The sequence below is a fragment of the Phacochoerus africanus genome, chromosome 8 (genome assembly GCF_016906955.1).
Source record: "Phacochoerus africanus isolate WHEZ1 chromosome 8, ROS_Pafr_v1, whole genome shotgun sequence".
NCBI lineage: Eukaryota > Metazoa > Chordata > Mammalia > Artiodactyla > Suidae > Phacochoerus > Phacochoerus africanus.
The window spans coordinates 64,809,966-64,831,249 of NC_062551.1; the positions used below are offsets into that span (position 1 = coordinate 64,809,966).

General features: G+C 57.7%; 2 protein-coding genes across 9 annotated transcripts in view; one reads left to right on the forward strand and one right to left on the reverse strand.

Annotated features, from left to right (window-relative positions):
- Window positions 1-275: 275 nt before the first annotated feature.
- On the reverse strand, window positions 276-12,354 carry WRAP73 (WD repeat containing, antisense to TP73). 3 transcript variants are annotated; one of them, XM_047791189.1, is made up of 12 exons: window positions 12,032-12,349; window positions 8,290-8,442; window positions 7,787-7,903; window positions 5,346-5,418; window positions 3,966-4,069; window positions 3,318-3,404; window positions 2,885-3,019; window positions 2,736-2,813; window positions 1,971-2,076; window positions 1,286-1,411; window positions 818-1,009; window positions 276-610 (listed from the first exon to the last, which is right to left on the reverse strand). In XM_047791189.1, exons 1-12 carry the CDS (start codon window positions 12,098-12,100, stop codon window positions 468-470), a joined length of 1,383 nt encoding a protein of 460 aa, XP_047647145.1. In that variant the 5' UTR covers window positions 12,101-12,349; the 3' UTR covers window positions 276-467. The 3 variants fall into 3 exon arrangements, with proteins under 3 accessions (XP_047647145.1, XP_047647146.1, XP_047647147.1); XM_047791190.1 differs by lacking the exon at window positions 3,318-3,404 and having other exon boundaries at window positions 12,032-12,354; XM_047791191.1 differs by lacking the exon at window positions 8,290-8,442 and having other exon boundaries at window positions 12,032-12,351.
- Window positions 12,355-14,680: 2,326 nt separating this feature from the next.
- TP73 (tumor protein p73) overlaps window positions 14,681-21,284 on the forward strand; it is a 59,736-nt gene continuing 53,132 nt past the window's right edge. For 2 of the 6 annotated variants that reach the window (XM_047791195.1, XM_047791201.1), the window contains exon 1: window positions 14,687-14,960. The gene's annotated coding sequence lies outside the window, so the exon portion shown is untranslated. Of the gene's footprint in view, window positions 14,961-21,284 lie in introns of all 6 variants that reach the window. The other 4 variants (XM_047791202.1, XM_047791203.1, XM_047791200.1 and 1 more) reach the window with 4 other exon arrangements.

The following is a 21,284-nucleotide window of genomic DNA, read 5'->3' on the forward strand; positions in this document are numbered from 1 at the left end:
GACACACAGCCCAGCCTGCACCCAGGGAGTCAAACTCTAGTTCCTCACCCGCCAGCAGCCTCACCAGCACTCCGGCTGCCAGGGCACCCATCCCATGCTCCGGAATGGACCCCGCACACCCCCAGGCTGTGCCCACAGAGAGCCTGCTCCTGACAGGCTCCAAGCACAACAGGGTTCTGTGGGAGGGACGGGCTGCTTAGGGCAGTTACTCCCTAAAACAGTGCCCCCCAACTTAACACTGACCTAAATCAAGAAAGCGAGCACTAACCATTGTATGAATTAGCAAATATTTACTTTAAATAACAAAAATTACAGTTGCATGCCACACCTATTTACAAAAATGCCTTGCTCTAGAAAAATAAAAGCAAACCATTTCCTCTGGCCTGTCCGGGAGGGGAACTTGCCCCAGAAGCTCCGTTCCTTTCCCGTGGCCGATAGGAGCCACAGGGCCCATTCGCGCCCAGCCTCTATGTGTGGTCGTCCTGCTGCCCGAGGGCTGTGCCGACCCCCTCCTCAGCCTCCAGGAAGCACAGGCAGAAGTGGTCCTTGCTGAGGAGAGCCAGGGAGTCCCTGCTCGGGTGCCAGCACAGGGAGAGCACCTGAAAGTCGCCTGGAGACGAACAGGTGGCCAGAGGTTAGAGCAAGAGAGGCCAGGGCTCCGGGGGACCCCAGCCAGAGCCCCCAAGTCCAAGGGGCGGGCTCCCAGCCTGGGAAGCTCAGGGCAGCGGCCCGTGTCCAGCAGCTGCAGGGTGGCCCCGAGGTTTACAGTGTCTTCTGCTGAGGCCGGGGCTGCTGGACCGTCTCCGCCCACACTCACCTTCCCCGGGCACCTGCACTGACATGCAGCCTGCCGGCGACCACAGGTACACCTGGCTGCCCCCTGTGCAGATGGCCAGCCGGGGCTGCCGCGGGTCCCACCGGAAGGAGCGCACAGCCGACAGCTGCTCCAGCACCACGAAGAGCCTCAGCTTCCGGACGTCCCAGATCCAGACGGCGCTTGGGATGCTGTCTGGGGAAGGAACAGGGCCAGGCCTCCGCTCACCACCCGCTCCTGTCCAGCACCCACGCCACCCCGACAGTCCCACTCCGGGGACTTGGCTCACACGCCTGTCAGCCCGGGGCCCTGCTCATCACCAGACACACAGGCGGCTGAGCGGCTGCTGCTCCGTGGGCAGGACGGGCGGAAGCTGCAGGTGGGAGGCCCTGAGCTGACTTTCCTTTCAGACTGTCTGAATCTCAGCCTGGGCCCGGAGGAAACACGACACCCGTGGGACGGGCCACTGACCGCTCCTCGTGGCCAGGAAGTAGTTGTCCGGACTGAAGGCCAGGGCCCCGATGCCCATCCTCGGGTTGGCTCTGTCTGTCGTGGGTTTCAGAGTCCGGAGGGAGGCCGGCACCGCGGCGATCTCATCTGGGCGCCAAAAGGGAGCACGTGCCCTGAGCCTCCCGGCGGTGAGGGAGAGGGGCCTCGACCCCCGCAGGGTGAGGCAGGCGCTGACAGTGGGGCAGGCCAGGGTCTTCCCGAAAACAGGCTCTGCGGGAAGCTGGCCAAGGCTCGGGAGGACCTATCGCTCCTCTGCCGCCCTGATGACACCCACTGTGCACTGGCCCACGAGCGACCCCGGCCCCAGACGCAGCCTTTCGCTCCTCCTGAGCCGGGTATCGACCTCTGTGCCCCCGACCCAGGCTCACCCAGACAATGGCACTGTTCGTTAAAAAAGCACCCCCCCATTTGGATTCCCAGGTGGCCTGCAGGTTCATGGCCAAGAGACGGGGACTACAGGTATCACGGGAAAGGAAGAGCTTTGAAAACAAGAGGAACATCTGAGGTCGGCCTGGACCAAGAGGACTCATTGATGGCAGAGGGGGAGGGGAGGGGAGGGAGGGGGGAGGGAGAGGGAAGGGGGAGGGGAGGGGGAGGGGGAGGGGGAAGAAAACCGTGGTGGCGCCTGCTGGACCGCGCTGCTCACATTTGCTCTCTGTGGAGGCCCGGGGACTGGCCGGGGCTCTGGGTGGAGGGAAGGCCAGGCGGCCCAGCGCCAGCGGCGGGCTCTTCTCTGCCTCCCTGTACACCACCTGGAAGAGAGACGAGCAGCAGGACATGCGGCTGCCACTGCGGGCCAGGACGCTGGCCCGCACCCTCCTGGTCGCTCGCCAGCTGGTCCCGCCCATGTGCTGTGCTAGCGCCTGCATTTCAGTGGAGTCTGGGGACCAGTGGGCCAGGGAGGAGGCCTGACAGGAAGGGCAAGCGGCCGTGGGGGTGGAAAGGGCCACGGCAAACCTGGCTGCCCGCAAGTCCTGCCCCAGCCCCCCCCAGCACCAGAGCCCAGACCCCGCAAGCCCAGCAACTCGCCTCCTCCCCCGGCTCTACGCAGGCCCCTCACCTGCCCATCAGGTGTCTGTCCCCATCCCTGCTGCCCCCCAGCACCCTGGCCAGCGCCTGCAGAATGGGACCTCCTGTTTCTACCACCTGACTGGCTCCCCTGGTCCCCAAATCATGCCCTCGGGGATTTGTCCTGGGCCCCTACCCACGCAGGAAGACGGCCCGCTGCCCCCGCCCTGGCCCAGACTCCACGGGGCCAGGGCTCTGCCTGCTCTCTGCCCACCAGCCCAGAGCACAGGGCACAGCCCAGCAGAGGCCTGGCGCCTGTGGGCAGGAGGCCCGGGCGGAGCAAGAGCTGGTCCCAGCAGCTGGGGGGGCAGGGACAGGAGAAACAAAGCCCACTGGGACTTACTGTGCTAGGGCTGCTGACGGCCGCAGGATGCCCCAGCTCTGCGAGCAGCTTCCATGTCACGTGGTTGAGAACACGCACCTGGGGAGGGATCTGCGCTCAGAGCCGCCGCCGCTGCAGCCGAGGGCTTCGCCCCTCGGGCCGCCTCCCACCTTTCCGTCGTAGCTCCCGACTGCCAGGAACTGACTGCTGGGGCTCCAAGCCACCGACTTGATGCCCAGGGACCACTCGTAGGCGCAATAGGTGGACAGCAGCCGGCCGTCCAGGGAGTAGAGCAGGATCTTGTACTGTCGGAGACATGGTGCGCGTCACTGAGCCGGGCAGGTAAGATGCAGCCGCGTGGGTCGGGGAGACTCGGGGACATCGGAGCAGGGCCAGCGCAGCGGGAAGTGGGGGTGGGAGGCCCTAACTCGAGAAGCGAAGCGGTCACGTTGTGGAAAAGGGGAGTCGGGGCTGTCAGGCTGAGGACCTGCTCTGGAGCGCAACGTCCGGGGGAGACGGAGAGAACGCCCCAGCGTCCGGAGCACGGAAGGAAATACAGGCAAAGGCGCTGACAACAGGGAGGGCCTCCGAGTTGCTGCGCACCTCCAGGCAGGTGTCCCAGGCCGCCAGCACGCATCCGTTGGGGGCCCACTCGATCCCCGCCAGGTCCTGTGTGTCCGTCTCAAAGTGCTTCCAAGGTGATGGAGGAGAAACAGGTGGAATTGGAAATAATTTCCTTAAACAAATGTGCGCACATTTGCTTTCTAACTGATGTGCTGACACACTTAGCATTTAATTTCCTCATCGAGCAAGGGACAGCTACGGCCTCCTGCTGTGAAATCCTGCCTGTGCTGGGAGGCTCCAGGCCGGGCTGCTCCTGCAGCTGGCAGCCAGCGCATCACAGCCTCAGGCCACCCGCCTTCTCCCGGCCAGGACGAGCCCCACGCCTATGAGAGCAGCTCAGACAAGATCCGCCCTGGACACTCAGCTCAGCCCCCTGTGTCTGTGTCCAGTGGCCGCCTGCCCGGCTCAGGCCTCTGGCCAGTGGTAAAGTGCTGGCATGACCACGTAACAAAGACCATTTAACCAACTCCAGTTGACACGCCCAGGCGTGCACGGTCTAGCAAGCCCTGTAAAGGTGTGTCACATGGTTACAGGCAGTGCCCCGTCTTTGGAAACATGGGCTCACATCTCTCCATTTAAGGACCATACCCCCCACCCCGTCGCCTGGTCCCTGTGGGGTACCCTCACCCGCAGGAGCTGCCAGTCGCTGCAGACAAAGATGCTCACGTGGTCCCTGCAGTCCCGTCTCTCCGCCAAGGCCAGGTAGCGGCCGTCCCTGGTAAAGGTTATTCCTGCCGAAAAGGGTGAACAGGCCGGGGTCAGGAAGCAGCCCGCGTGCAGCAAAGACACTGGGGTCGGAGTGAGAAGGGGAAGGTGGCCACCCCAGGGGTCCCTGTGCCCTTGCGCCCACCTCTCTGGACGGGACCTGTGAGAGCGGCCACTACGTCCCGGGGAACCCCAGCATGTCATGGTCTTAGAAAACAAACCGCAGGAAACTCAGCTGGGTCAAAGAGGCTTGCCACGACTTTTCCTATTCTTACTTCTGAATTTAAATCTAGAAGCAGTAAATTCAAGAGAAGAATCTGGCTGCAACGTCAGACAGTACTGTCTGGTCACATTTCATACCTCTCAGATCAAAACAGTACCTAGAGGGAGTTCCTGCTGTGTAGCAATGGGATCAGCAGCGTCTCTGCAGGGACGCAGGTTTGATCCCTGACCTGCTGCACTGGGTTGGAGGATCCAGTGTTGCCACAGCTGTGGCTTAAGTCAAAACTACGGCTCGGATCTGAGCCATAGATCCCTGGCCCGGGAGCTCCATACGCTGCGGGGCAGCCAAAAAAGAAGAAAAAAGAACATCTAAAAGATATAGACGTCATGTCCACCAGGAAGTGTGTGTCACCTGGAGGCACTAACATTCAAACTACAAAAATCAAAGGTAAACGTACAGTTGCATCTCAATCACATGTGAGTTTCAGACTGCTCACGGCAGGAGGAGAAACGAAAAGCATCTGCGTTCGTAACGCTTCCTTCTGTTTGTAAACCGCAAGGCAGTTTTGTGATTCAAGCGTGGGGCCCGCAAGCGGCTCCGGGTCCAGCCAAACCCGCCAAGGGGCGTTCCCCAGCTGGCTCGGAGGACTCAGGCCTCTGGTCCCTCGCCTGCGATGTCCTTCCCCATGAGAGCTCAGTGAGGTCAGCGGAGGGCTTGGCTGAGAATCGGGTGTGAGAGGCGGGGGTCCCGTGATGACGTGAACGGAAGGGTCTCAACGCCTGTTCTGGAGCATGTAACGGGCCTCGTGTAACCTCCTTCTTTGAGGTCCTTTAAGCAAATGCTCTTCAGTTGCTGAGATCACAGAGCAGGGGAGCCACCGGTGGGCTACCTACTGGTAAGGCACTAGGGGGCTGGGATGTGCTTTAAAATAACCCCGGGGGGGGTGGAGAAAAAGGCTGGTGATGTGTCGACAGCGCAGAGGCTGCTTCTGCCTACGTTTGAAATTTGAAAAGGTCCCCAACACCGCCCCCCCCAACAGCTACAGAGAAACAGCTGCTGAGTAGCTCTGACCAACTCACCCTGCTGACAAGCTTTAGGGTATTTGATGTAGGACACAGACTTCGTGCATAAGGACCAGACAGTTATCCGCAGCTGCCCAGGGAAAGGGGGAGAGAGAGCAAACAGCGTGTATTTAGCATGAGGGGAAAGACGGTTGCAAATCATAAACCTGAGCAAGATGGCCTCGGCAGACCCAGTGTTAACTGCAACACTCGGTGTTTGGTTTACTCAATGACAGTGTAACAATATTATCTCAGAGACACAAAGTTAAATATAAGCGCGTTTGCATTCCAAGATACAACCTGCAGTTGCTCACAGTCAACTGCGGTCTGAAAACATTGAATGGAAAATTCCAGAAATAATCCACAAGTGTGTGACTGCATGCAGTTCTGAGCAGCACACTGAGAGCGTGTGCCTAAGGCGCCAGCCCAGCCGATCCCCACCGTGAACTCTGTCACAGCCAACGGCGCAAGATCCCCTGCAGTGGAGCCCCCACCCTCCCTCCAAGATGCCGTCCCCGGCCAGACCTCGTCAAACGCCGCTCCTCCCGCAGCTCACCAGGCAGGTGTCTCATCATCTCACATCCTCACGAGGAGGTAAGTGCAGCGGGCGGTAGGGCCTCAGAGGCCGCAGTCGCTCCTAGTTGACTGCCGCCGCCGCCAGCGGCCTCCTCCCGTGCCTGGTTTATACCCAAGCTTTATCACAGGCACGGCTGTGGAGGAGGCAGCAGCCAATGGAACAGGTCCCCACTGGTGGCGCTTTTCAGCATCCAAGGAGTTTGGAAGGCACACACCCTCCCAACCGCCTGGATAAGGGGGCGCTTTAGTCACCGTTTTCAGCCAAGTTTAAACACGTCATTTCGTCACAGAAACACGCTTAGGTGGGAAGCCGTACGGCATGCTCTCCTGAAGCAGATGGGGGGTCAACAGCTCTGCCTCCCTGGACAGCTGGGGGGTTGGGGAGGGCTTGGTCTCAGGCCACCAGGACAGTGAGGGGCTGACACCCTGGCCTCTGCAGGAATTTCTGGAGGAACCACTGCTGGCACATCGCACGCAGGGGCTGGGAGTCCCAGGGCTGGTGCACAATGGCCAAAAGGCGTGGTAACGAGGGACCCGGGAAAGTGTCGGGGGACAGAGTCCTGTACTCAGGACCCAAAGCCTCTGCACTGTCACCCCAATGCTATGAGCATGCCGGGCCCCCGCCTACACCCCCAGTTACCTGGCGTGCCTGCCTGAACACCCCAGACCCCCTTGGAGCCTCAAGGTGAACGATCAGCCTTGACTAGAGTTTCTGAAAAGCATGTCCGTGGCCATGCGCAGGGCTGTCAGGGAGGGGAACGGAGCTGCAGGAGCAGAGGAGGGGGCACCCGCCACCCCCAGCCGCCCCAGAGCCTGGACATGGATGAAGCTGTTTACCAGGCATAGTTGCAAAAAAAGGGGACACAGGCTGGAACACAGCTTTTCTCAAATAGGCATCTCTTTAAAAACTGCAGGAGGAGTTCCCATTGTGGCACAGTGGAAATGAATCTGACTAGTTTCCACGAGGACGCAGGTTTGATCCCTGGCCTTGCTCAGTGGGTTAAGAATCCGGTGTTGCTGTAAGCTGTGGTGTAGGTCGCAGACGCGGCTCGGATCTGGTATTGCTGTGGCTCTGGCGTAGGCTGGCGGCTACCTCTCCAATTAGAGCCCCTAGCCTGGGAACCTCTGTATGCTGCGGGTGTGGCCCTAAAAGCTCAAAAGACAAAAAAAAAAAGTACATGAATGGTAAAAGAAAAAAATGGATCCATGAGACTCCACCAAAAGGAAAGACTGCTTGCTGTTTATAAGAACCTGCTGGAGTTCTTTTGTGGTGCAGTGGGTTAAAGATCCAGTGTTGTCACTGCGGTGGGCTCGGGTCCATGCTGCAGTGAGGGTTCAATCCCTAGCCCTGGAACTTCCACTGGCCTGCAGCCAGCAGGGGGGTGGGATGAAAACCAGACAAGGTCCTGCGGGTGTGAAGAAACTGAGCCCTCGACACAGCTGGTAAAGACGGACTTTTTCTCTTCTCTTTTTAGGGCCACACTTAAGGCATATGTACGTTCCCAGGCTAGGGGGTGACTCAAGCTGCAGCTGCCAGACCTATACCATAGTCACAGCAATGCCAAATCTTTAACCCACTGAGTGAGGCCAGGGATCAAACCCGCATCCTCAGAGAGACAACATCAGTCCTTAACCCACTGGGCCACAATGGGAACTCCTTTTTTAAAATTTCTCTTTTAGATGTTTTTTAAGGAAATCTTTCTTTTTCATTAAAACTGAGCAGAGAGATTATACAACAGCACTTCCAGGCTTATGATGCTCTGACAACTCATGACGTTTGTCTTTCCCCAAAATCACCCACACCACCTCTCCGAGCGATCCTGGAGTTGGGGGAAGGGGCTGCCCTCCGCGGTTGGGGCAGGAGCTCAGGGCGCTCCACTCACGTGGAACTCTGTTGTGTTGAGGATGTGCCGCCCGTCTGGGCTCCAGCAGGAAGCCACCAGCCCCGCAGAGCCCTCATCTATTTTGCAGTGCCAGTCCGGCTGCTCCAAAGACCACACCTGGATCCATGGGAGAGAGAGATGGGTACCAGTGAGGCTTAGAAACGACTGGACAGACACGGGGGGTCTCAAAACCTCTCAGTGTGAAGGACTGGCCCTGGACCGCATCACCGAGGGACCAGGGCCAGTCCTTCTCGGAGACATCACTTTGGTGTGGCTTGAGGGGTGAATTCAGGACCTCAGTTCCAGGTCGACAGCTGAGCACACGGTATGCGAGCTGCTGGGCTGCTGTCTGAATGCTTCCTGCTACAGACCTAACTCGGGCACAAACCCAGAATGCTGAAGCAGTTTTTTTTGTTTTTTTAAAAGTCCTTAAACATTTAAAAATGGGCGAACTAGGATCATTTTGAGAGACGCTACTGGGGGCGTGGGGCTGCAGGGCGCACCTGCACCAGCCCCCGCCTGTAGAGGGCGCACAGGATGAAGAGCGAGTCGGCCGACCACTCGATGTGCTGGATCTGGTCCAGGCACGTGTACAGCTGGAGGATCTGAAGGGTGCTGGCATCGCGAACCACCAACCGGTACTGGACGCAGGAGGCCTGGAAAGGAGGGGGGCCTGGGTGCGGGCTCTGAGGATGGAGCCCTTGGGACTGGGGCACCCACCACCCTCCTCTCACAAATGCTTTCTGTCTAGATGGTCTCGTGCCTACCACGCTGACAGCCTGTTCTAAACAACAGATGAGTTAATAAAAAGATAAAACTGAAATATGCCAACTAGGTGCCAGAACTGTTCCACCTCAGGAGAAAACATTAATTTAAAACCCTCGAGGAGGTCCCAGTGTGGCTCCGCGGCAACGAATGAGGTTGCAGGTTCAATCCCTGGCCTCACCTAGCGGGCTGAGGATCCGGCATTGCTGAAAGCTGTGGTGTATATCACAGACGTGGCTCGGATCCCATGTTGCTGTGGCGTAGCTCCGATTCGACCCCTAGCCTGGGAACCTCCATATGCTGCAGGTGTGGCCCTAAAAAGACAAAACAATAAATAAAAATAAAACCCTCAAGTCATTTTCTACCCATCTACACCACGTGGCAAACACTAAAACAGTAAACAACACCGGGAAGCAGCTCTTGGGGAACAGCCACACTGGCTCCGGCTATCCCCTGTGGGCCATCTGTGAGGGCTGAGAAGGACTCACGGCCACTGTTGAGAACCACAGAGGCCACAGCTCTCATCTGCTCAATGGCCGACATTCCCTAAGTTCTGCAGGTGCAGGATGCTTCGTAGCTGCTCACTCGCCTTCGCTGAGGGACGAGGACATGCACACGGGGCTCCCAAGACCCTCGGGATTTCCCGGGTGATGGAGCACCCCTGTTCCAGGGAGGCGGCTCTAGGTGGGCTTCTGGCTGGGGCTGGTCTCAGGAAGGACCAAGCCAGGATCAGGAGCTTGGAATTTCAGCCCCACCTCCCCTTCTCTTTGGCGACAGCTCACACCTGCATGATGAAGCCCCTGTAAAATCCCAGGGACATGGGGCTCAGAGCGTCCGGGCGGGTGACCACATCCACGCAGGGAGGGAGACGCTCCAACTCCACAGGAGCTCCCGCGCCTGGGACCCTCCAGAGTGCATCCTACTTACCCCTCAGCCGGCTGCTCGTCTGTGTCCCTTCCTCATGTCCTTTACGCAACCACTAAGCCCTCTGAGGGCTGGGAGTCACTCTAGCAAAGTAATGGAACCTCTGAACGACAGCCAGGGGTCAGAAGCACAGGTGACAACTTGGACTTTTGACTGGCCTCTGAAAGGCGGGGCAGTCTTGTGGGCCTGAGCTCCTACCCTGGGGGACCTGGTGCGCTCTCCAGGCAGACGAGACGGTGTCAGGACTGAGCAGGACCCCTGGCCGGTGTGGAGGTGAACGGCTTGGCGTGGGGGCAAACCCACGACCGTGGCCAGGTGTGTCGGAAGTGGCAGGCGTGTGAGTGTAAGGGAGGGAGGGGTCTCTCACACGCCAGCATTAACATGTTCCTAACTGTGTGCTAAGTGGCAATGATGGTCCCTTGCGGACAGCTACTTCATGCGCCTATGTATTAAATAACAGCCACCTCCAAGCAAACGACTTCTGAGACTGCGTATACTCCTCCGCTAAGAGCAGGTCCATCTCCGTTCAAAAATCAGGAACTGGCTTTAACTGTTACTTGCTTCATTTCTGCACTTGCCAGGGTCAAACTAGATCATTGGGTCTTTGTCTGAGGAACTTCCATGTTAAAAAAGCTACACGGATCCCACATGGAGAAAGGAGGCTGAGAGAGTAACTGCAGATTAGAGCAAACACCTGTCCGGTGCTCATTTTTCCATGTGGCAGCTGTGAAAGCTGTGCTCAGCTACAATACATTCCTTATGAAATGGACTGTTTGTAGCAACATTTGGAAAAACCGTATCAGATCTGTTGCAAGATATTAAAAATGGCAACATGAGGAACTATACGTAGTATCTCGTAATAATCTATGATGGAAGAGAATGTGAAAAAAAGAATATATACGTGTGTGTATAAGGGATTCACTTTGGACACCTGAAACTAACACAATATTGGAAATCAACTACATTTCAGTTAAAAAAAATTTTTTTTTTTTTTTGTCTTTTTGCCATTTCTTGGGCCGCTCCCGCGGCACATGGAGGTTCCCAGGCTAGGGGTCGAATCGGAGCTATAGCTGCCAGCCTACGCCAGAGCCACAGCAACGCAGGATCCGAGCTGCATCTGCAACCTACACCACAGCTCACGGCAACGCCGGAACCTTGACCCACTGAGCAAGGGCAGGGATCGAACCCGCAACCTCATGGTTCCTAGTCAGATTCGTTAACCACTGCGCCACGACCGGAACTCCTAAAAAAAATTTTTAAGTGGCAACAAGGCCCAACTTTTTTCCACACTGGGTAGAGCTTTGAAGAGCATGGTCCTGATCACATGACCACCTAGCGCTCATAAGAGTTTAATCGGAGGATAAAAACCAAAAAAAGCACCAAAGTTAAATGAGAAAAATATAAAATTCCTTTTTATACTTGACCTAGATTTTTGCAAATGACCTTTAAAAAACTAATTCATAGGAGTACTTTGAAAAACACACCAAGGTTTTGGAGTGCCACTTAAGCTAGAGATATTTTGTATTTTGGAACTGAATGCCATGTCCTGTGATTTAGAATAAAACCTCCATAAGGAAGGCAAATATGAGGAGTTCCCATTGTGGCTCAGTGGTAATGAACCTGACTAGTTCCATGAGGACATGGGTTCGATCCCTGGCCTCACTCTGTGGGTTAAGGATCCGGTGTGGGTTACGGCTCGGCTAGCATCTGGCGTTATTGTGCTGTAGGCCAGCAGCTGCAGCTCTGATTTGACCCCTGGCCCTGTGGGTGCAGCCCCCCAAAACCAAACAAACAAAAAGGCAAATATGTCACTTGAGAATTACATCCTCAAAGGCCCAGATAAAAGGAATGCAAATAAGGCTCAAATTGAAGAAAAGTCATGGGGCCATATGTTAACAGTTAATGAAACTAAGTACACTTTTTATGAAGCATCACTGATGTCTTCATGTCTTTCCAGTCCTAATTATCTCCCACCCACCACGCCTCCCCCCTCCCCAGGACTCTGAAGCTATACACTGGTCATACCGGTATTTTCAAAACTTAAATTTCATGTACAAGATAGCTCAGCGATGTTAGAACCACCTGCCACCCAGGGAACGAGCAGCTCAAGTCCCAGAAGTGGAGACAATTCTCTTTATCTGAGCACAGAATGCGAGTTACCCGAATCATTCATCTGGTGTGCGGTGGAGACTGGTGAAATGGGCTGGAAAAGGTGCCAACAATGAGTTGCACCGCTGCACCAGGTTACAGCCAACAGGGCTGGCTTCTATGACAGACTAATAGCTCCTGTGCCCTCAAATGTGTCAAGACAGCATTGTTCTTACCTGCCTTTAACAGATAGAAACCCACGTGCAGGGACGCTGGCAGCTCGCCGGGTCGCCTGCTCAGGTCCTGTCTGCAACACCTGCCCGGGACCACTGCCTGGGACCCCTGCCCAAGTGACCGGCAAACCCCCGAGTTCCCTCCATCCAGGCCCCGCGGCGGCCTCGCTCCCGGTGTAGACACACGCCTCCCCGCGGAGAGCCCGCCCTCGGCCCAAGCCCCGCGGCCTCTCACCAGGTACTTGCCGTCGGGGGAGAACTTGCAGAGCAGGTTGGAGAGCTTGAACACCTCCGAGAAGTTCATGGCAGCCGCTGGATCCCGGGCCCGCGGAGTCCCGCGGCCTCGGCCCGCCGCAACCGCCAATTCGAGACCGGAAGTGATGGAAAAGCGGGAAACGCACCGCAGCCAATCAGAAATCAGGGATGAAGCGCAGCATTGTGGGGCTTGTAGTTCTCCGCCCCACCCCCGGCACGCCACCAAGCTTTAAAGGCGCCGTAGCGGTGCGTCCCACCCGGGATTGCCGCTGGTGCTCCAACATGGGAAGCCTTGCGACCTTCTCCAGCTATGGTTGCCAGATAAAAGGCAGAAAGTGCACCGAAACTGAATTTCAGATAAGCAACGAATAGTTTTCTAGGTTAAATATGTTCCCAGGAGTTCCGGTCGTGGCGCAGTGGTTAACGAATCTGACTAGGAACCATGAGGTTGCGGGTATGATCCCCGGCCTTGCTCAGTGGGTTAAGGATCCGGCGTTGCCGTGAGCTGTGGTGTAGGTCGCAGTCGCAGCTGGGATCCCACGTTGCAGTGGCTCTGGCGTAGGCCGGCAGCTACAGCTCCGATTCGACCCCTAGCCTGGGAACCTCCATGTGCCGCGGGTGCAGCCCTAGAAAAGACAAAAAAAAAAAAAAAAAAAAGACAAAAAAAATATACATGTTCCCAAAGACTACGTGGCTCATACTTACACTAAAAAATTATCCCCTTATCTGAAATTCAAATGAACTGACATCCTGTGTGTGTGTTTATATTTATGCATTCATAGTTAATGTAAAGACATATACATAAATTCACACATAAACATGCACTTGTAGTTTTTATATAATATGTAACAGTCCAAACACACATATTATATTTTATACATAAAGTATAAGTATTCGTTTTTGTTTGTCTTTTGGCTACATCCCGCAACCATGCCTGCAGTAAGGCCCTCACTTCATGCTCAGGATCCGGGAGAGAACGAAATCGACACTCTGCCGGGAGTGCACCTGGGTTGCATGCACCCACCTGTCTATCGCAAGCCCGCACCTGCGCCCGGACCCGCAAGTGACAGAAGGCCACCGGCTCGGCCCTGGGCTCAGCCGCACCCGCCCAAGTCGCAGGCCAGAGCGCGCACCTGCGTCGCACTGGCTCTGCTGATCTCGCTCGCTGCCCCGCTCCTGTCTTGTCCTCTAGTCCACTTCACCCAACAGAGGCCTCCCCCACGCCCCCGCCAGGCGGTGCCCTGCCGCCAGGATTCCCGGGGCTGCACACAGGATCAGATCGCGCAGACCCTGACACCGGCCCCCGACCCTGCGTTCTAAGAACTGAGACCCGGCCTGGATCCTCTTCGCACCTCTGCACACCCAGCTGGGCCTGCGCCCTTCCGTGGCCCCCCCAACTTCATAGAACGAACGAGTAGGGGATGCGTGCAGGCGCCCTGCTCCGCGGTGCGGCCAGATCAACTCCCTCCCGTGCGTCATTTGTCTTTGGGTCCCCACCGCACCCCGCACCTCAAAGACAGTAGGTGAGCAGTAAAGGCGTGTGGAAGTCAGCCACACTCGCCAGGTGAGTTGTGGAACACACGTGGCCAGAGAACCTGGACTGAACCAGCCCTGGCTGCTAGGTTCCACCGGCGACACTGACGCGAGGGTCCCCCTGGCCTGGGGGCATCGGTTCGGAGGCAGATAACGGTTCCCACGAGCACCAGAAGGCAGTGCATAGCGGGTGCCCGCCGCCCAGAGTCGTCCAGACCTCGTCCAGCGTGTGGGGTTCTCCAGAGGAGGTCTTAGAAGAAGTGGGAGCCCTGGAAGGGAAGCCCGCGTCTGCCCTGCAGGGGACCTGGCCCATGAAGCCACAGGGGGCGGGGGACGGGGGGGGGTGCCGAGGGAGGCCTGGCTTGCGACAGGTCTCTGTGCGCATGACTCACGGGTCGCCGTGGACACCCGCGCGTACCTGCGCTACGCGGAAACGAATCCGGCCGGGCGGGGCCAGGAGGCGTTGTCCCTGGGAGGGAGCGCGGTGCGGGCGCGACCCTGGAGCGTTTGCGTCCCAAGTGACTCCCCGGACGCGCAGGGGCACGGGCGAGGCGTGCCCTTCTGAGCCGAGGAACCCGGCTGGTACACAGAAGCAAGCGGCTCCACTTTACCCTGGGTCACGGGGCCGCGACCTCCACGCCTGTCCCCTGTAGGCCACAGCCAGTGCAGACACTCCGCGGACCTGGATGGCGGCGCCCCTAAGATGCGCGGCCCTTCTTCTGGCCCTCGGTTCCCAAGCGCCCGGCGCGGAGGGTCCGGCGCCGATGGGGGCGGAGGAGCGAGACCCGGAAGATGCGCTGTGGCAGAGAGAGGAAGGCGTGGGCACGCGGACGCCGCATCTCTGCTCCCGATCCCGGCTCCCGCGCGCCCTTGCTCGTACCCCTAAGCCGGCCGAGGGGCCGTGGACACAGCAGTAGGGCTCCGGCGTCCGGTCGGCGCACAGTCCCAGGCAGGCGGCCGCGCCGGGGCCCCGGGGCCCCGGGGGCGAAGCGCGCCAAAAGGCGGCGGGAAGGAGGCGGGGCGGAGCGCGCCCCGGGACCCTGACTCGCACGCGGCCAGCTGGGGGGGCGGAGCCCTGAGCCGCAACCTTGGCCCCGGCAGAGCCCAGCCGCTCCCGCCGCCCCGCGCTCCTCCCGCCAAGGCTCAGCGGCCCGCGCTGCCTTCCCGCCGGCCCGCCGCGGAAGGCGCTAACGCCCGCGGCCACCCCTCCCCGCGGCGCCTCCCCTCCCGCTCCCATATAACCCGCGCCCGCCCTGCTTCCCCACCCGCCGCCGCCCAGCCGCACTCGCCTCTCGGCCCGCGCCCGCGGTGCGCCCACGAAGGGGTTCCGCGGTGAAGCGCCGGGGCCAGGATTCCCGGAGCTCAGGCGGCACCAGGTAAGCAGCGCGGGGACCTGGAGCGAGGGGACCTGGGCGCGGCGGGGCTCTGCTTGTGGGCCTGAGCCCAGGGCGGCCGGCACGGCGCTTTGCGGCGCCGAAGCTGGTAGTCGACGAGATCGTGCACGAACTCGAGGGAGCGGGCTTTAGGGTCTTCCCGGAGTCCGACCAGCTCCTGGGACGCGGCTGGAGGTGGGGGCGGGGGGCCGGCCGGCCGAGTCCAGCCCGGGGGAGGATGCGCTCCTGCCAGCAGTGTGGTGGCCTTTGGGACCCGGAGCAGCCTCGCTGGGATTCCCGCGTCCACCCCGGCTTCCAGGGGAGGTTGAGAATGGAACTCCGGGTCGGGGGAGCAGGTGCAGGTGGAGGTCGGGAGAGGCGCCTGTCGCGGACAAAGCTCCTCCCCACCGGCTCCACGCTGCACCCACGAGGCTGCACGGAATCTGCTGGCGACGGCTGCCCCACCCCCAGGGCTGAGTGGGGCCCTGGTTCCCCTGGACCAGGACGACTGGGCATGACCCCTCGGCTGGCCCCAGGTAGTGGGTCGCTAAGGAGTCTCTTTCCAGAGGGGCATCTCTCAGTGGCCCTGTGTTGGCTGGGGTGCCTGCTGGCCTCCTGAGCGTTTCCTCTGGGAAAAGGAGGGGTCAGAATCCGGCCCCTGGCCAGAGGCAACTTCTCTCTCCTGCCCCTCCTTGCCCTGCAGCCACCGTCCTTTCAGACTTTGGAGGATGGGGCGGGGGGGGGGGGGGGGGGCGCTACTACCTTTTTTCTCAGCTGGTCTTTTTGCCCAGGCACTGAGTGGATTTGCACAAAGCATGCCCGTGTCCGCATAAATGAATGGGTGTCAGGTCGACCACCGCCAACCCGCAAGGGGCTGGGGAACAGTGCCTGGCTCACTTCTGCCCAGAGCTCCAGGTGTCCTGTGGTCTGTTTATTAAATACTGGACATTTGGGAGCCCTTGGCTCATGGTTTGGTTTGGTTTACATTCATTGTTGCTGTTTATTTGTTTCGCTTTAATGCTCCCCAGAAGTCCAGCACCCACGTTTTGATTTACTTAATACAAGCCGAAAGAGGACTGTATCAAGAACAAAAGCATAGAGTGTTTGAAAATTTGCAACATGTGGATATATGGATTATGCATGCAATTTGAAAAATAAAAGTCACGTACCAGAAACTGCTAGGGTGTCCCTGGGGGCGCTGCCAGAGGACTGGCCACGGGAAGCTCAGCCCCGTTTCACAGTCCTGGTGAAGGTTCTGGGTATCAGGGTAGCTGCCTCCAAATTCTGCAGGGCCGCCCTATGGGAATGGCCAGTCTGGAGCTGTGGTTAGTGGTGGCGGTGTAGAGATCAGAATATGGGGCTCTGATCCCATCTTCACCTCTTCTTACTGGTCATGGACCTCGAGCAAGTTGCCTAACCGCTTTGAGCCTCAGTTTGCTCATCTGTAAAGAAAGGTGATAATAGCCCAGAGGGTTGGGGGAAGAGTAACCAAGATGGCATATCTAAAGAGCTGAGCATGGTGCATGCCTCTCACAAGTGGGCCCTAAAGTGCTGGCTGTTCATGCTGCTCCAGAGTTCAGAGAACCAGAGGCCAGCAGGTGTCCCCAGGGGGGAACAGGACGGCTGGCAAAGAGACACGACTTGGCCCCCCCCGCATAGGGATACCGTAACAAGGATGCCTCCTTGACTCACTATTGATAGGGTATGCCCCACCCACATTCTCGAGTGGGGTGCAGATGGCATGGCTAAGAAGGGCATGAAATGGCAGACGGAGGACTTAGGGACCAGAACCTGGCGGAGGTGAGGTCCCGCCTGTGGCCAAGCACGCACTCACCCCGAGATTCCCAACACCCCAAAGGGAAGTCATTTGGTTGATGGGTAAAAGGAAGCTGCAGGTTCATCGAGCTGGGAGACAGTTTCGGGTGCCCGAGCTCAAGGGGACTGTATCCTCCAGACACTTGTGTAAAAGACCTCGCACCCACCAAGAGGTTTGTGTTTGCAAAAAACCGAAACATTCGTTAAACGTGCGTTTCTTCTGCCCAGCCTACATAAGAGGGATGGGCAGGCCTTTAGTTTCCATTTTGGGCACCCCTTTGTGAGTCCTGAGTCAAAATATTTCAATATTTTTCATCAGCGTTTTCTGATGAGTTCGTGTCATATAGTAAAAAGAAAAAAAGAAACTGAAAGGAATTGTTAGGTGACTCCTGGCTCCCTTGTCACCGTAACAGAGCTTGTCTGGATGGTCAAAGCTTAATACTCCAGGGATTTTTATCCTCAGAACACCGCGTAACAATTTAGCCCTGTAAATTGTTGTAAAGTGCTTCCATGTCCTGCCCAGATTTCTATACAGAAAAGCATCTGGAACTAACAGCATCCATTTGTGTGTAGCCAAAACACACAATGTCTCTCTTTTTTTTTTCTTCCCAGTTTGTCTTCTTACATAGATTACATAGGACACCTGGAAAATCCTTTGTGTGTTTTATGCAAAGGAGAATTGATTTGTATAAGAAAAGCTGTACCTTTTGGGGTGGAAGTTAAAGACAGCGTTTCCGTTGTGGCACCGAGGAAACGGAAACGAATCCGACCGATTAGTATCCATGAAGACAATAGTTTCATCCCTGACCTCACGCTCAGTGAGTTAAGGATCTGGCGTCACCGTGAGTTGTGGTGTAGGTCGTGGACACGGCTCAGATCTTGCGTTGCTGTGGCTGTGGTGTCGGCTGGCAGCTGCAGCTCCGCGTCGACCCCTAGCCCGGGAACTTCCATGTGCCGCGGGTGCAGCCCTTAAGGAAAAAAAAAAAAAAAAGAGACAAGCTTTCATCAAAGCTGAAGGTGGCTCTGAGCATGTGCACAAGCGAGCATAAACTTTCTGTCTGGCCGCGTTCAAGTGCACTTTCAGCCGATCTTGCTTTGCAGAGAAGACATTTGCTCCTCAAAAGAGCTTTATCTTCCTAGCGATACTCCCCCAAATGAGAGACCCAAAGAAAAAGAAAATTCTCTCCAATGGAATCGGTGATGCTTTCACTGTGATTGTTCCTGCAGAAACCTCAAAATTTCGTTTGTGCTTATCGCTGGATTGAAATGAGCCATCAGCCTCATCATATCAGGACTTCTCTTTCTAGTACACTCAGCCCTTACAATACAGACCTGTGTTCCGCCCTGGGCTGGCCGAACGGACCTCCGTGAAAGAGGGGGTCTGGAGGCCAGAAGCCCAAAATCCAGATGTGAGCAAGGCTGCTTCCCTCGGGAGGCTCCGAGGCGGAATCTGTCCGATTCCCCCTCGGAGTCCTGGGCTTGTAGACCCGTCACCCCAATTCCTGCCTTGGAGTTCACGAAGCCTTCTCGCTGTGTCCCTGTCTCTCTGTTTCTGGTTTCTGCCTCTTTAAGGACACTTATTGAATTTAGGGCCCACTCTAATCCAGGGTGACCATCTTGAGATCTTCATTGTACACATCTGAAAGGCCCTAATTCCAGATAAATTCACATGCGAAGGCTTGGGGTAGATATATCTTTTGGGGGATGGGGTGCTGTTCAACCTGCTAGAATAACCGTAATTTGGTGTCATTGGTTTCCTTTGTAATCTTGGGTATTTTACTGTATGCATTTGAAATAATCTTCCAAGAAGTGGCCTGGGACTGCCCCGGGGGGGGGGTGGGGGGGGAGGAGGCCGTGGCATGAAGGTGCAGAAACTCATTCTAAGCCATTCCTTCTTTATGAAAGAACAAGAGGCAGCCTCTCCCCCTCCCCAAGGCCAAGGGTGGAGGGGGCCGCTCCGCCATTTACCAGCTCTTGCCAACCCCGACCCCTGCCCACCCATTCACAGCCCCGGTGTCCTGGAAAACAGACCACCCATTCAAGCCCCAGCACCCCATCTTCCCAGTTGTGCTTGGGCCCGCAGAGCTGGGAGAGAGAGCAGACACACTGAACAGAGCCACTCAGGTGCCTAGAGGTGGGGGTGAGGTGGGGAATCAGCCTGGGTGAGAGGGGAGTGGGAGGGACCTCAGAGGGAACCAGACAGGGGGCAGGGATCTGCCAGGGTCCTTGAAAGGAGATGGGAACACTGAAGGCAGGTCTTAGGCCTGTGGAGTGGACATTTGGGGCACTCTAGAGGGCCAGTGGCCGGCACCTCTGTGGGCCTTGGTGCTGGAATCAGGCTCCCAGAGAGTGAGCCCCCAAGATGGACCTGGGAGCTGGAGGGCGGGGGGCACTGGCTCAGAACCTACTGCAGCCCTGCCCACCTCTTCTGTTCTCCCATGGTGTCCTGGGTCCAAGGCTGAGGTAGAACTGTGGCAGTAGGGACATTCCTACCTGCGCCCCCCAATGTACATGTATCTGGGTGTTTATCCCCCACCCCACCCCACCGATGGGCACTGCAGCCAGAAAGCTCAGACCAAGTCATCCAGGTTGGGACTGGCGGCCCATGCCCAGCACCGGGGCGGGGCACAGAGGGCACAGCTGGCAGGGCTCTGGGCGAGTAGTGCGGAGCAGGCCTGGCCCCTCCAAAGCCTTGGACGGAGTCCCCAGGCTCTTCATCCATGGGCAGGGGCACCCATCTGCCTCCTCCTTGTAGGAGTCCAAGCTGGGGTTCCCCTGTGAGCTCCCATTGAGTGGCCCATGGGCATACATGAGAACCCCGGGTGGCGGGATGGGGAGATGCAGGGGGCCCCAGGGAAGGTTGGTCCAGGATTCCCACCCCACCCCTCCAGGCACTGCCCAGTCTGCCTCCTGCCAGCCAGAGGACCTGGGCACTGCCCAGTCAGTCCGCCTCCTGCCAGCCAGGGTGCAGGGGCCTGGGTGCGGGACTGGGCTGGGTGTCTCCTTTGTGGTCCTGCTCAGGGTGGCTGCACGTGGGAAGGACCTGTCCCAGGTGTGTCCCCACCCGGTGCCAGCCGGCAAGTCACCCCCTGAGGCCCTGGGTGGAGGGGGCGGCTCTAATTGCTCGCCTGCTGCTTCGAGGCACAGGCCCTGAGGGGTGGGCAATGGAGGGGTGGGTTTGGGTGATTGGGCAGGTGGCTTCTCCTGGGGACAAGGATGCCTGGGTGGCACTAAGTCCTTCAGAGGGGGCAGGGAAGAAGGATGCCCTCCTGCCTGATGCCCTGTGATTTCAGAGGTCGCTTCCTGGGCTGTTTCTCCTTTGGGCCGAGACACGTGAGAAAGACCCGGGGTTCTTCTGGGCGGGTTCCGGGCTCGCACAGCGGTGCCTGCCTGCCAGAAAGAGGCTGCTCCTGAGTGCTCCCCACTCCAGCCGGGCTGCCGTGGGGGTGGGGGGCCATGGCCAGCGTGGGGACCAGGAGAGCAGCCCGGGGCCCAGTGTGGGTCCTGCCCTCCCAAGAACTGATGTCAGAGCAGGTGACTTGACGAGCCTCTGCCGGCCACAGAGAGGCACCTCGCCTCTGCAGAGCCATCGGGGCTGCGAGAGGGAACGCTGCGTCCCCCGTTTTAGAGGCCATGCTGTCCAGGCAGGATGCAATTGAATGCACAAGTCAAACCGCCCTCTTTGCACCCGGCTGCCTGCCAGGCACTTAGGGGCTCCTTTTTTGCTGTGTGTGCCATGCAAATTTAACATCTCGACTCCCCCCCCCCCACAGAGGGAGGGCCCTGGTCATTAGCATGTAGATTAAGGAGCCACCCTCAGTGTTTGCTGAGCTGGGATCTGCAAAGCCCCCCCGGGGATTAAAGAGCCCTCTCCTTTCATGCTACCATCCTCTGCTTCCCCCTCCCCAGTGACAACCCACAAAACCCCTGCAATTAGGAGAGACGCCGTCTTTTTTTTTTTTTTTTTCTTCTCTCTCGGAGTCAGGCAAGCTCCAACTCGCTCCCGGCCTCTTAGCTTCTGATCAGGGACTCTCGTTGACTAATTACTTGGCAGTAATGAGGGAGGAGAACTCGGGTTGTGAACGTCCTGCCGAGGTTTTAGGATGAAGCTGCAAATTAAAAAACGAGGTATTGGTAAACAGAACGCTAATTGGATGAATGTGAAAATAATGAATTCTGATAAAAATAGCAAAATCGACAATGAGAAGATTGAGGTCAGGGTGGTTCCAGGAAGGCTTCGTCTTGTCTGTGTGATTTTCGAAAGGACTAGAATAGTAGGAAGAGTCCAGGACCAAAAAACACCTGCCTGCTCACTCATTCCCACTGTGTGGTCATGACGCTTCACACCTGCACATGTGTGTGTATGTACGTGCGCACGCGTGTGTGCTTGTGTGTGTGTGTGCACACGTGTGTGTGCCATCCCTGAAGGGTGAGGCTTTTGGCTCTGGTGTTGGCAGTATCTGTAGTCACCACCTTTCCCGGTCCAGCCCAGGGCTTCTGTTCTTTACTTTT